Source organism: Anguilla anguilla, chromosome 8, assembly GCF_013347855.1.
Source record: "Anguilla anguilla isolate fAngAng1 chromosome 8, fAngAng1.pri, whole genome shotgun sequence".
In the NCBI taxonomy this organism is placed as follows: Eukaryota; Metazoa; Chordata; class Actinopteri; order Anguilliformes; family Anguillidae; genus Anguilla; species Anguilla anguilla.
The window spans coordinates 7312622-7327411 of record NC_049208.1 but is presented as its reverse complement, the minus strand read 5'-3'; the positions used below and the strand labels follow the sequence as shown (position 1 = coordinate 7327411).

The window sequence follows — 14790 nt, the reverse complement described above, 5'->3', positions numbered from 1 at the left end:
CTACCAAAAGTCATTTCGTAAACTATTGTGAAATGTGCGCATTGCCTCTGAGAATATGATTGATATAAATCCCGGTATTCGCAAAACCTGCTGTCTGGTAGTAGCATTACTGAATGCTCGTTGTTTTGCACACTAATTATGCCTCAGGAATTTAAGCTTGACATTCCTAATCCAAAACAATCCCAGACAAAAAGCCGCAGAAGAATTCAGGAAACAGATTTGCAATTTATGAACACAGGTCACCGCCGTTTTGACGGCCCAATTGTTCAACTATTTTGTTGCTACCATAAACTTAAAACATTATCATATCGTGCACGTTTAAACCGTTTTGTACAGTCGTAGGGATCCACGAACTATGGTTCCCTGGCAACCCACGCACTGCGCGAGGGAGGAGTTAACTTCAGAACTCTAGTCCAGCTACACCAGTGTTTCAGCGAGCCGAGAAAGCGGCGCTCACATCGCGTGGGTGAGAAACGCGGAGGACGTACCGTATGAAAATGTCGTGCATTTTGGATGTTCAACTTGCCATGTAACCTATAGCTAAAAGGAACGCAGTCACGTTTAGGCGTAACGACGAGCCTCTCAATATGTTATAGTCACTGAGAGGTGAACTAGAAGGTGCGAAAACTAATTTAATCTCCTCTATTCAACATTTGAAGCTGCTGTTTTCTCTACACCAGGAGAGAATGGGAGTGGATATTACAACCAGTTGGATTATCCATATTTGGATTAGACAGTTGATAGTTTGTGTATGCGCACAGGTAGGTTTGGAAGCTCTTTTTATTAAATATATATGAACGATATATGAACTATATTGGGCTATAACAATATAATACATGTGTTTCTGCAGCAGAGGAACATAATCATCCTCCTGAATGAAATATAAATAACAACCCAACTAAAATAACAAATAGCATTTGATCATGAAGAGTGCTGGTCGCGATTGCGATTTCATGGTTTATGTGAGCTCGGTTAAACTTTTTAATTATCTACAGTTTCACTCTTCTCATGGCAAAAGTGAGATAAACATTCGATTTATGATACTGATTAACTGTGATGGAATGTTATGGTTGTTCAAATGTGGTGAATTGTGAATAATGCTTTACTTGCGGCCAAGACTGATTGCTACAGTGACTAGGTGCATATATATATGTTTTTGGCTTCACCTCACTAACTATATGCTATGCAAACTGGCTAAATCTGATTTGTGTTTTTGAAAGTAATTAACACGTAGGCCTAATCATGGCAATCTTTGATAGACCATTTACGACCAGTACAAAATTTCTGTTAAAAAGGCATAAAAACTTACCAGCAAAGGAATTATATAGAAGAAGAAGAAGAAGAAGAAGAAAGAAAAAAACGCACAAGAGACACATTCAAAGCTCAGGAAATGTTGATTTGTGCTCATAGGATAATTGTATATTCTGTAACATCAGATGTTAAAAAAAAAAAAAATTTAAAGAAAAAGGTCCACAGATGACCGTGTTCTGCTGTGGGTGTAAAGTACGTGGGAGTGAAGTAAAGGGATGGAGCGCTGAAATGTTTCTCTAGTTCATTGGAAAACGAATGCAGCTGGTTTTGCAGCTGGCTGTGATTCAAAGACAAAACGCTGTGTCTTTGTGGTTTGTTTATCGTTTGGTATTCCAGTTAACTCAGTTTCATCGTTATGGATAGGAATAAAGTAGGTTACTCGTAGATGAGTAAATGTAGCGTGCATTTCTCCAAGTGATTGTCCAGTAGTAAACCATATTTAATTTTGGCTCTTCATCTGCGCTGCTTTGCGATCGTTCCTGATAGATACTGCAGAATAAATGAAATGGGTGACCGTCATCACTTCCGCATTTTATGTAAGCCAATCAAAAAATACGTAAATAAATAAATAATGGTAAACAAATATTCATACGTCCACCTATTTACCGCCTATGAAACGTCTGTAACTTTCAGAAACTGACCTTCAGGGTCTTTGCTCAACGTGTTTGTGTATGGAAAGACTTGCCTTCCGTACACACGAGTAGTGCATTGCAATCGACACAAACTGTAATAACTATCCATTTCTGTCGATAGCATTAATTTAAATGTTTTTTTCCCCCCAAAAAAATACTGTGTACGCTCAAAGGGTTAAGAGAACGGGCGATTAGGTTAACTGCTATGAAATCATTTTTTTTTCTTTAAACAGTGTGCTTGGCGTTACAAGAAGTATGGTGGCAGTTATGCAAATATTGTGGTGGATTCACCTGCCTGTGGAGTTGACCCTCTATAACACTGCCTCAGCGTTGCCGTTCCTCGGCTTTGAGCTCTGAGCTCTAGGTGATGAATGGCTGGAGCAATGCCAGTCGATTTTCACAGCTGCACCAACACGAAGTAACTGTCATTCCTATATCAGTATCATTCATACAATAGGCAACATTAAAATTGTATCAAGTAACCGATCAAAATGTCACACATTTTAAAGTATGGTTTTTATTTTCTTCAAAGTTATTGTTGAGTTTTTGAACCTCATGTTTTGCAGTTAAAATGGGAGAAAATGTGTGAAGGCCTGAGGCTTTGGATAACCTATGCTGTGTCCTGTAGAGACTCTGTAACATGCAATTATTTTGGGGCGTCGCGAAACCATACCCATATATATATAGCAAATTAAAGCCTTTTCCTTTGTGTAATTACACGTCGATGACCCAGAGCAGTGAAAATTGTAGTGCTTGAAAATCCCTTTTGGTTTTTAACAAAAGATCTCGGTAATTTTCTAGGAACTTGACTGTTAAAGACAAATACTACTAAACAGAGAACTTTGATTTGTACACTTTGCACAATTTGTACTCCTTTACACTTGATGGATTGGCTTGTTCACAGATACAGCAAAGACTGGCTGTTATGGTACATGGAATTAACATTGCACATTGGCTAGGCTCCCCCAAAGTTCTTTGCATGACGATTATTATTTCAAGCCAGTGACACTATTTACTGCATGTTAATTTCAGTTTTTCTTGTGGTTGCTCACACTTCTTGCTCACACTGTGTGGTTGTTTAGCTTTTGACAAAAGACTTCTTTTGAAACAGTTAAATTTGCCTATTGGCTGATGGGGCTATTCCATCCTACTGCTCGACATTAACTGACCTCAAACAAGGCCCATGATTCACCCATCCATTACTAAATGTTTTCATGAATTTGCATGAAGAAAATCCCTGGCAGGGCTGCTAGTCTGCTTGTACGTCACACCCATATGTGGATGCTGGGACTGTATTTAGTATTTTGCTGTTTTTACATAGGAAGTTTGATCCATTTCAGAAAATGTTAATTATTTTGCATTTCATATACAGTATTCGTTATTATACGTGACTATGCGTAGATCTCCTATCCTGTGCTTGGTTTGTCTGCATACCAGACAAATATGCCATCCATGAAATGGAGTATCAGTTTATCTTAACAAATGTAACCGTGTTTTATTTTTAACAGGACAGGCTGCTGCAGGAATGAAGTCATTTAAAACAAATAAGCAACCAGATGAACCCAATTTGGCTGTTGATTATATGACAAATGTAATTCATTGTGCGTAAAAATAGAACACAAATGTAAGGGAAGGAACACTGTTTACATCTACCCATTTTTTTTTAGGCAGTGTCTGTGGAATCGGGGGTATGAGTTTAGAGAATACATAGCAATCTATGCCTTTTGGAGGCCCGTGCTGCTGTAAATTCAATCAAATCTCCAGTGATAGTTCTGCAGCGCTACTGGTTTTTGAATTAAATCAGAAGAAAATTATACACACCTTTTTTTCCCCAGGTAGTCTTCTCCAAACCAAGCTGTGGCCCGCATCAATATGTACGAGACAAAAGATGCTGCAAAAAATGTGAACCAGGTAAAAACATCAAAAACACACATCTCATTTGTCATTACTTTATGCTTCCTGTTCAAGATTTAGGATGACCCAACAAATCCATGCTGAACAAATTAAGACCCGGAAGTGATTCGGACGTTTGCCTTAAAGGCATGCTATGCAGGATTTTTTTTTGCCTCGCTGTGGTCAGCAGCAACACTAGGGCCAATCGCTCTTTGCTTCTTGGCAACAGTTGATAACCTTGGCAACAGTCGGCACAGGAACAGTCAGTGTTCCATCTCAGTCCACAGGGCAAGTAAATCTATCAAGGGCTAGCGCTGTCACTGGACAACAATACAAGAAGTCTCCTCTGCCATTGCAGTAGCTAGCTACAAATGTTCTGCTGAAAGCTGACCCCACCCTTCAGACTCTGTAGCCACACACCAAAAAGAGCGACATGCCCAGAAACGTCCCGAACACATTTTGGACAAAGAAATACAGGCAGAGGAGCACAGATTCGGCAAATGCGTGCAAAGACAAAGACTGCCATTGCATCATAGCTATGACTGAACATTGTTATTTTATAATATTTCCAAGGTAAAATCCTGCATAGTATGCCTTTAACACTTTCACTGGGTCATGGACTGTGTGTCCCAATCAAATGCTTTAGCTGCCTTTTATCTGTCTTTGCAAGTCAGAACATTTTGCTAGCTGTGCTTGATGCCCTAATGCCCTGCTTGTTACTCTTGTCAGGAAAATACATGCTTGACCTCTGTACCAGTAAAGACGATACCATTTGCCGGTCTTGTGGACCCAATGAATATCAGCCGGATTGGAACAACGAGACCAGGTGCCTCACACAGAAGTTCTGCGACAGAGGTTTGCATTTATATTTATTCCTTTCTAATCATATTGCATTAAAACCTTTTTCAGTAGACCAAGGTCCATGCATTTAAAAGTATGCAACCATTTTTTTTTCAAAATCCAGAGTGTGTTCCAGTGTTCTAGACATTTGCTTTCAGTTACTAGTAGTTACATCAACATTACAGTGCTCAATTAAGGACATTCTGATCACGTATTTGTTAAAATAACCTGGCGTGGGTTAAATCATCCATGGCCACGCTGTTTCGGGACATCGCGTGCGTCCTGCGTGACAGGTCCCGTCTGTGCCCCTCTCCACAGGAAGGGGCTTTGAGCCAGACCGGCCGGAGAACCACACGGCGGCGGTGCCGTGCCGGTGTCGACCCGGTCTCCAGTGCTCCCTCGTCAACTGCGAGTACTGCGAGAAAATGCCCGTCTGCCGGCCCGGATACGGCATCACCGTGGCAGGTGAGGACCAATCGCGGCGCTCGTCTGGGGCCGCGCGGAACTCTCGGGTGCAAACGTTCCAATTGTCGGGTGCATTGGGAACTCAGTGTGGCAGTCGCCGACCAATCACAGAGGTCTGTTGTGGTCCTAGCTGAGTGCGGCAGTTGCCGACCAATCACAAAGGTCTGTTCTGGTCCTTGCTCAGTGTGGCAGTCGTCGACCAATCACAAAGGTCTGTTCTGGTCCTAGCTCAGTGTGGCAGTCAACGACCAATCACAAAAGTCTGTTCTGGTCCTAGCTCAGTTTGGCAGTCACTGACTAATTACAGAGGTCTGTTCTGGTCCTAGCTGAGTGTGGCAGTCACCGACCAATCACAGAGGTCTGTTCTGGTCCTAGCTCAGTTTGGCAGTCACTGACTAATTACAGAGGTCTGTTCTGGTCCTAGCTGAGTGTGGCAGTCACCGACCAATCACAGAGGTCTGTTCTGGTCCTAGCTCAGTGTAGCAGTTACAGTGACTCACAGTGGGAGGTACCGTACAGATCTGTACAGTCACAGCTGCAGCCAGTCAAGCACATGTATTTTATATGAGTAATGCTTTTGTGTTACTCTTGACAAAAATAGAGCAGGCATATATTATGGATACATGAGAAAGCACATAAACTGTATTTAGTGAACATAACATGTAGGAAGAATGCATGAGAATTGCTATTTCAGGACTGACAAAATATTTGGTAAAAGCTTGCTAAATATAATTATGTATGTATTGGCTTATGTCACATTTATTGTATTTGATGTCTGTGTATTTATTGTATTTGTGTGTCAGATATGCATTTTCTTAAAAGATAAAGGCAATTTTACATTTACGTACTGGGTGCATCATCGTGTCTGGCATGAGTGTTCAAAAGCCCTCCAGATTACAATTCCAGTCTAAGAAGCAAAAGAGAAAAAAAAACATGCACATAGTTCTTCTTCTGTGGTTGTTGAGCAAGGCCACTTGACAAAGCCATGGGAGTGTTCCCAGCTCTCAAACCGCCGCCCCACCCTGCTGTACCACAGCTGCGAGAGAGAGAGAGAGAGAGAGAGCTGCAGTGGAGAGGAACAGTCTGCGGCCTGTCTAATTTTGGTCTTTTGGTCTTTTGTGTCGGGGTAATGAAGAAACGACGGGCCGGGGGTCCTGTGCGGAGTGCCGACCGGGGCTCTTCTCCAACGTGTCTTCTGCGATCGAGCCCTGCAGGCCGTGGACCGAGTGAGTGCCCCGTTCGAATCTCTCCTGTGCCCCCCCCCCCCCCCCCCCCGTTTGCGACAAAACATCCTCCGCTTGCCCTGTCTTGTTGTCCAGTTAAAGTGCTAGCCCTTCGACAGACTCACTTACTCCGTGGACTGAGATGGAACACTGACTGTTCCCGTGCCAACTGTTGCCAGGGTTATCAACTGTTGCCAGAGTCCCAGGAAGCAAAGAGCAGTTGGCCCTAGTGTTGCCCCTTGGCCATTCCAGTTTGGGGTGAGGATTAGATAGGCACAGCCCCACGTTAGGTGCCAAAATAATTTTTTAATAAAATGAAATATGTGGGGTTGAAAAGTTGCTTTAAAAAAGAAGCTTGGTGCAGTGTATTGCATATGGGCATATAAAAGACTAAAACAAGTCTACATGAAAACTCAAATGACTGTGCTGTAGGCAACAAGATTTAAACCCAGAAAGATCACATGGAAAGAAATTGCAATTTACAGAAACTACATGTACTGTGCCCAGAATAGTCTTTTTTCATCAGATTAACAGTAATTTGATCAAAATTAGATTATGTCATATATAACCCTGTCCCCACCCATAAATGCATGCACATACTCAAGTTCTGCATGTCTGTCTATGTGGCATTTTAAAACCAGTCGCATTTCATATAGGATGCATGGCAGAGATCGCAGGGGTGTTGTGAGTTGTATCCACCGTACTCAAGACCACAGTGAAATGTCAACAAGTTTAAATGTCCCAACAGTCTGACCACAAATTGCGTCTGCGATTCAGTCCGGCACCGCTTCCTTCGGATAGAAGGAAGACGCGTTCTGTTGCCCCTTCCGTTTCGTGGGTAGTCCTAGCCTGGGGCACCAGAAAAAGACCAATCTCTTCACGATGGAGAAATACACGTGCGCGCTGTGTTTTGTCCCAACAGTTGCAAAGCGCTGGGGAGAGTGGAGAAGGAACCAGGGACCTCGGAAACGGACGCAGTCTGTGGGCCTCACGTTCCCGGTACGTTAGCGACGCTGTCCGGGCTGTTTAGGGAGCAGTGGTGACTCTTACTTGAGGGGACTCGTGCACCTTTTTCCACTGTAGAGCTGGGACCAGGTTAGCGTGAGCTTTAGCCAAGGCTAGACGCCGCGATACCGCATTGTTAGGTCTTCACTGCTTCCACCCCCACAAGCATCTGCAATGAAAGCATAAATTAGAAACTGACTGGGCTCAGCCTGAGATTGTCCTAAAAAGAAGGAGGGATTTTACATTACAGGCATTTAGCAGACGCTCTTATCCACAGCGACGTGCACAACTTTTTACGTAGAATTTTTTACATCGCATCCATTCATGCAGCTGGGACGGAGTGTAGCACAGTGGGTAAGGAACTGGGCTTGTAACCGAAAGGTCGCAGGTTCGATTCCCGGGTAAGGACACTGCCGTTGTACCCTTGAGCAAGGTACTTAACCTGCATTGCTTCAGTATATATCCAGCTGTATAAATGGATACAATGTAAAAAGTTGTGTAAGTCGCTCTGGATAAGAGCGTCTGCTAAATGCCTGTAATGTAATGTAATGTATACTGAAGCAATGCAGGTTAAGTGCCCTCCAAGCTGGTCTTGTACAGTACCTTCAGGTTACAAGACCAGCTCCTTACCACAGCACTGTTGTTGCAGACAGCTCGACAGAAAGGTATTGTAGCAGAACACCTGGAATCTGAACCAGGTGAGCAAGCCTGGTCCCAGCTCCGTAGTGTAAAAAGGATTTGTGGTCACGCCCTAAATTTGCATGCGTTAGGCTGCAGGGCTACTTTTCTTCCTTTCTTTTTTTGGCTGGACTGCAACAGCGGGGCCAGCCCTGCAAGCGCGAACGTCTGTGACTGAGTGACTGTGAGTGATGAAGTTACACCACTGGTCGGCCGAGTTATGAAGTTACACCATTGGTCGGCCGGTCCAGCCATATACTAGCTTTTGACCTGGTCTTGTTTTGGGTATAATATAATTTTGCTGTTGTTAAAATGGAAAAAGATTTTGAGGATCTTCATTGATTTTTAACTTACTTATACGTGATTTTATTATTAAGTATGATGTCCATCCCCTCCCCGAAGAGATAAGATCCCGTAAAATGCATTCTCAGTATTTAGGAAAATAATTATTGTGCGTTTAAATAGCAAGTGCAATGTAGGAACCAAGAAATCGTTTCTCTGGACAGTGTGTGGGTTATTTTCTCTCTTTTTTTTTGTCTGCAGGCAGCACCATATCCTGGGCTATAGTGGCAGTCCTGTCAGTAATCACTGCGATCTCTCTGGTCATCCTGTTCCTGTTCTGCTGCAAAGATAAGCTGAAGTCTCTCACTGGTGAGTTTAAGCACAAAGCATCGCAAAGCGTCATTTCAATGGCGGTAATGGCTCGGATAATAAATTATAAAATAATGCGGAATGGTAAGCACGTCCGCGGAAATAAATTTAGACTGAAGCAAGCGGGTCAGTTGGGTCTGCTGTTCTGTCAGAGGATATGTCTCACGTGGTTTGTTTTTCGGTCGATATAAAAAGTGTGCAAAGTTCCGAGATCGCCATTGCTTTTCCCTCCTCAACCCCTTTCCTCCACTCCCCCACTACCACTCGTCTCCTGCCCGAGAAGTATGTGGAGGAAAGGAGGGGAGTGAAGGAAAGGAGAGAATGAGGAGTCATGAACAAAACTGGGACAGCTTATCCTCTTCTCCGTCATCAAAGTCGATGTTGACTATTGATGAAATAGCCCCATCATAACTGTATATTTTGCAGACCACACAAAGAGTCCCGTATTTTTTTTTTTTTTAAGTATTGGGACATCCCCACAGTGTCATTGATGTGGAGTATCATGAGTGCGAATAGCTCCCTCTTGTGGAGAATCTTCAGTCTGCTGAACATGAGTCAGTGAATTACAGTGCAAGCCAGGAACATGAAGTGCTCCGCATCTAAAAATGAACTTGATGCTTACAAGATTACAAGATTGACATCCAAATCCATCTTCAGTGTGACACCAGGTCATGTGGCTTGGAAGCCTGTGGACAGATGTGTTTAGTGGCGATTCGTGTATTTAGTTCAATGCGTAGCCATTGGCGCCTGACTTGTCTGGAAAGCAGTGCTTAATATGTACGAATTCAGATCCACTGTGCGGCATTTGACAGTTAGCCTGCTGGGTCTCGCATATACGCGTTAGACTTCTTAGAGGAGGCAGGCCTGGCTGGGGCCATGGCTGCTGAGCACAGCTGTAGTAGATTGTGAGAGATCTGGCATTCATTCATTCCAGCGTGGAGACGCAGGAAGTGGTCGTCTAGTCTGCTCCGATCGCGGTAGCGCCTCTTACGCGGCGGCGCTAAAATACAGGGGCGGGAGTGTAGTGTAATGGGTAAGGAGGTGGTCTTGTAACCTAAAGGTCGCAGGTTCGATTCCCAGGTACGACACCGACCCTTGAGCAAGGTACTTAACATGCATTGCTTCAGTATATATCCTGCCGTATAAATGGATGTAATGTAAAATGGTTGTGTTGTGTAATGTAAAAATGTTGTGTAAGTCGCTCTGGATAAGAGCGTCTGCTAAATGCCTGAAATATAACGTTTACTACATTAAAGGCTTAGTGCTCGTTTGGGTACATCGTTTCGGACCCAAATATGCGAAATATTAAATATGTGATGATTCTGTTCATTGCAATAAGACAAGTCTTTCATTTCATTGTCACGCATGGTCTGTGCACCTCTGCCATGTTCTCTACATGACACAGGTTTTATAGAGCTGTGAATCCATTATTGGTCAATTAAGAGTATAATCTAATGTTACCTGTTGCTTTATTTATTTATTTTTTTCAGAAAATGTCCGAACATGCGTGCAGGACCTGAAGCGAAATTCTATGCTCCAGGTAAGGAGTAGTACTAATTTATTATATTACATATATTTATTCAGAGGTATTATAATCCTTATCCTCAGCCAGGGTACACACACAGGGCACACACACAGGCAACCCTAAACACAAACTGATCCAACAAACTAATGATTCCTGCTTCAAATAGCTTTCCTTCATCTCTTACTGTGCTGCACAAATTAATGCTATATTCAAAATGACCTTCAAAAAGAGCCTTTAAAAATGTCATCTTTTTTTAGATGCAATTTGTGTTGCGCAATTTCACACTGACATTTTTCCTGGAAAGAGTCTTTCAAAATGTAATCTTTTTTTAGATGCAATTTGTGTTGCACAATGAGACAACAGAGTAGTCGTCTACTGGGGGTTGAGCTGAGTTCCATGTTCTGGGTTATAATGGGTTGCATTTATATAGCGCTTTTATCCAAAGCGCTTTACAGTTGATGCCTCTCATTCGCCAGAGCAGTTAGGGGTTAGGGGTTAGGTGTCTTGCTCAAGGACGCTTCGACACGCTCAGGGCGGGGTTTGAACCGGCAACCCTCCGACTGCCAGACAATCGGTCTTACCTCCTGAGCTATGTCGCCCCATTATGGTTCCTGTTTAGGGCAGTTTAAGCAGTTCCTAAAAAAATCAATTAACCACATGCTTTGCATTATAAGTCTAACTCTTTCCTCCAAAGTGAAGTTGTCTTACACACAGTAAAAGGTTAAGTGTTAAATCAACTCAGAGTACATATGGTCACTATTGAACTTTGTAATATGTACTCTGTTGGAGTTGAATTAACAATGGACATTTTACTGTGTTATTTGAGGAATATTTCCAAATATATATCTGTGGAGTGGAAGGGGACACATATAAAACAGCAGAACGTTGTGATTCAGGAATAACATTTATTTTTTCCCAAAAAGGAAACGGCGCTGACTCCCTACGACGGTGTCCACGGGACACAGAACCGCACCCTGGAGATCACCTGCCTGATCCGCCAAGAGGGGGACCCCAAGGCCTCCCAGTGCGCCTCTGCGGGGGGGATGCCGGAGCACGCCGCGGCTGTGCAGACCACAGGGGGCGCCGGTGAGCCGTCCGCGGGCGCCTGCAGGGAGAGCTGGGAGCCCGCCCCCGCACCCCCTCCCCCCTCCTCGGGGTCCGGCTCCGGCTCGGGGTCCTGCAGCTGCGCGCTCTCCCTGAAGGAGCCCCTGGAGGTGGGGGAGAACGAGGACTGCAGCCAGGCCGTGGCCCCCCCCTGCTCCTGCCCGGACCGCGCGGCGGAGCGCCCCCTGCTGGAGCCGCCCGTCTGCGATGGGAACTGCTCCGGCGAGAGCCCGGCGGCCTGCCCCCGCTGCGCGCGCCCGCACGGGTCGTGTGACCCGTGCCCGGGCTCGGGCGGCCGGGTGGAGCGGCGGGGGGGCGCGTCGGAGGGCGGGGTCGGCGAGCGGGACTGCGGCGCGGGGGCGGGCCGCCGCAGTACGGACTCCGCTACTAAAGCGCCGCTCTCATTGGTCAGCGACTGCGAGCCGGGCCTCCCTCTTCACCTGTCCACAGGTGACCTCACTCAGGGGCCTGAGCTGGAGGGCGCCAGTCACTCTGTGGCAGCTGGTAAGTGGGGGGGTGGGGGGGGTTGCCAACCTGATTGGGGACCAGTGGGTGAGGGGGGGGTTGAGAGTGCGATGACGGACTCTCTTACAGTACCTGTTGCGTGGATCCCCGGTTGAAAACCCCAGGGCATAGGGGACCACAATATTCCAGCTGTATTAAAGGGCGGTATGTCTGCGGTCATAATCCGTGCCAGACAATCAGCTGTGACGGATGTCGGAAAGAATGTAGCCAGAGTTTTTGCTAGAGGAGGAGGAGTCAGAGACAGGAACAAGGAAATGGGAAGGAAAAATTATCTGAGCGTAAAACTCAACCTCAAAACTGATGTTCAATGCTCTTCAAATAGCGGTGAAAAGTGTTTTATGTCCAAACTGTGGTTAAAGAGAGCATTCCATTCATTCCATTATCATGACTTAGCTAATGACCTTATTTAGGTCACTTTACATAGCTCTCACATTTTATTCACATTTTACACACATACACATGCATTATTCAGTATGCAGCTGAATGTTTTTGGAGAAAAACAAATTTTGCTCAGCGATAAAAATGCAGATGGATTTGAATCGTGTACCCTCCGATCACAAGTGCAAGTCCGTCAAATTGACGTTCATTACTGACCAGTCTACTAAGCAGTGTGACAACTCTCCCAACACCCTATTAGGGGCTACAACAAACGTTATGTGTCAAAGTAATCCGAGGACCTTTTACATTCTGCATCAGGAACAGATGAGTCAGTAATGTATAGACGTTTACTCATCTAGTCCGTTGGCGGCAGTGCGCTATATTTTGGAAACAGGAAGTTATCTCAGACACCTGATGGAGTTTCTTTTGAAGGAAATGGTGGTGCGTTTTTTTTTTTTAATTAACGGGTTATAAATAACCAGTGTGGTGTGAAGGATGGAGTGTAGCACAGTGGGTAAGGAACTGGGCTTGTAACCGAAAGGTCGCAGGTTCGATTCCCGGGTAGGACACTTCCGTTGTACCCTTGAGCAAGGTACTTAACCGAAATTGCTTCAGTATATATCCAGCTATAAAGTATAAATGGATACAATGTAAAATGCTATGTAAAAGTTGTGTAAATCGCTCTGGATAAGAGCGTCTGCTAAATGCCTGTAATGTAATGTAATGCTTCTGATCCAAATGCTTAGTTCTTGTCCGGTAATGAGGAACTCTAAGAACGCTGATTTTCTGTGCTGAATATTGTTCAGAAATTCAGGCCAAATTTGTGGTCCCAGAGCTAGATTATCTCCATCTTGTGAAAAAAAGAATAATTAAACAACAGCTTTAACATAACACGGATACCCCCTGCGATCACCACCAGCACACTGTAGAAAACGTATGGTCTTCATGGTGAAATTCAGCTTTCAATGATACAAAAGTTAATGTTTCATTGCTAATGGGTGGTAAAATGAACATGATAAAGCCAGTGGTTGGTTGTGCTTTTTTTAATATATTTGCAGCCTCTGTTCTAATCTACGATCTAACCACTGTGCTGTTCGGCCCACAACTTTGAATATGTTGTAGACATACACTGAATGCATCATTAGCACCAAAAGAATGCTTAATATTGTTGTTGTAGATTTAAATAGGTAAACACAAATTCTAAGTACTCTGAACTTGACATGCTATGTAAATAAAGGGTCTTTAACGAACAGCGTATGCAGTGGTCCCACACTGAAGTTGTTTCAAATACAATAAAGCCCGTATTTGGCACTCTAACATTAGCCAATCCACAAGGATTTATTTCAGCTAATTAGTTGTATCAAAGGTCATATGTAACAAAAGAAACCGGTGAGAGATTTGTTTGTTGACTCCTTTTTCTTTTTTTTCTTTTTTTTGTAGGTCATGTCACGGGAAACAGTAACACCACTTTCATTTCAAACGGACAAGTGATGAACTTTAGTGGAGACGTCATTGTGGTGTACGTCAGCCAGGACTCTCAGGCTGACAGTGGAGACCTGGAGGAGGCTTTTCCCAATCCTGTCCAGGAAGAGACCACCAAGGAAGGCTTTGAGGTGGTCACTAAGCCAAAGACAAGCCAGCCGCCACAGGAGAATGTGTCAGTGTTCTGAAGAAAACCCCCTCACCAGAGGGGGAAATGGATAGGTCCAACCGGCAGGAATATGTGTGGAACCGAGAACTCTAAGGGGTGATCAGGGAAAGAAATGGCCTCTGGGAAATGTAGGCGTGAAGTCGATCTGATTTTATTATATCGTTTTGTAACTTGGATTATTGTCATAGCATCCAGAATACTATGAATTATGTATTGAAAATAAATGCCATGCATTTGTTAACCCGTATTCAAGCTCTCTGATTGGGGGGCCTATGCATTGGAATTGTATGTTTGTTCTGTTCAAAATGTGTTTTTTTGTTTGTTTTTTTGCCACTTTGAAAAAAAAAAACTTGTAAAAGGAGCTGAACCGGTTAGGCCCCACAGGTACCCATGGATGGCATGGTTCAGTAACAGCATTCAAAATTATGGCCAAAACAGAGTCACTATAAACACAAAAGCAACGGGCAGAATCCCAAAACTGCTAACGCTCAGCTACTGGCTAGCATGGTTTACAATTGGGATTCAGTGATTTGGCAGGCACTTTTAGCCAAAGCAACTTACAACAGTGCATTTCAAACCACAGAAAACTAGATAGATGGGCAAAGTAACAGTTATAGTCATTTAAGTGCCACTGCTAATGTGCATTTTTTAAATTGAATGATGCATTGAGGTGTCATCTGAAAAGGTAAGGCTTCGGTATGTTTTGCCTGAGGTAAGCCGTTCGACCATCAGTGGACCAGGGCAGAAAAGAGCCCCATCTGCCAGGTGCTAAAAAAGGGTGGGACAGCCAACTGGCATGACGAAGCTAAACGCAGAGGTCTGGGGTGGGAGAGTATTGTGTAAACACCGTCTAAAAACAGGATGGGACTGTACCATTCACAGCTTTTTACAACCGTGAGAGTTATTCGA

At 44.1% G+C, this 14790-nt stretch overlaps 1 protein-coding gene across 2 annotated transcripts; it reads left to right on the top strand.

The window, feature by feature from the left end:
- Nucleotides 1–446: 446 nt before the first annotated feature.
- On the top strand, nucleotides 447–14122 carry LOC118232880 (tumor necrosis factor receptor superfamily member 11A-like). Of its 2 annotated transcripts, none has more exons than XM_035428098.1 (10): nucleotides 447–761; nucleotides 3783–3854; nucleotides 4566–4691; nucleotides 4995–5141; nucleotides 6277–6367; nucleotides 7287–7363; nucleotides 8591–8698; nucleotides 10189–10238; nucleotides 11147–11831; nucleotides 13671–14122. In XM_035428098.1, exons 1-10 carry the CDS (start codon nucleotides 752–754, stop codon nucleotides 13898–13900), a joined length of 1596 nt encoding a protein of 531 aa, XP_035283989.1. In that variant the 5' UTR covers nucleotides 447–751; the 3' UTR covers nucleotides 13901–14122. The 2 variants fall into 2 exon arrangements, with proteins under 2 accessions (XP_035283989.1, XP_035283988.1); XM_035428097.1 differs by having other exon boundaries at nucleotides 3779–3854.
- Nucleotides 14123–14790: the final 668 nt, after the last annotated feature.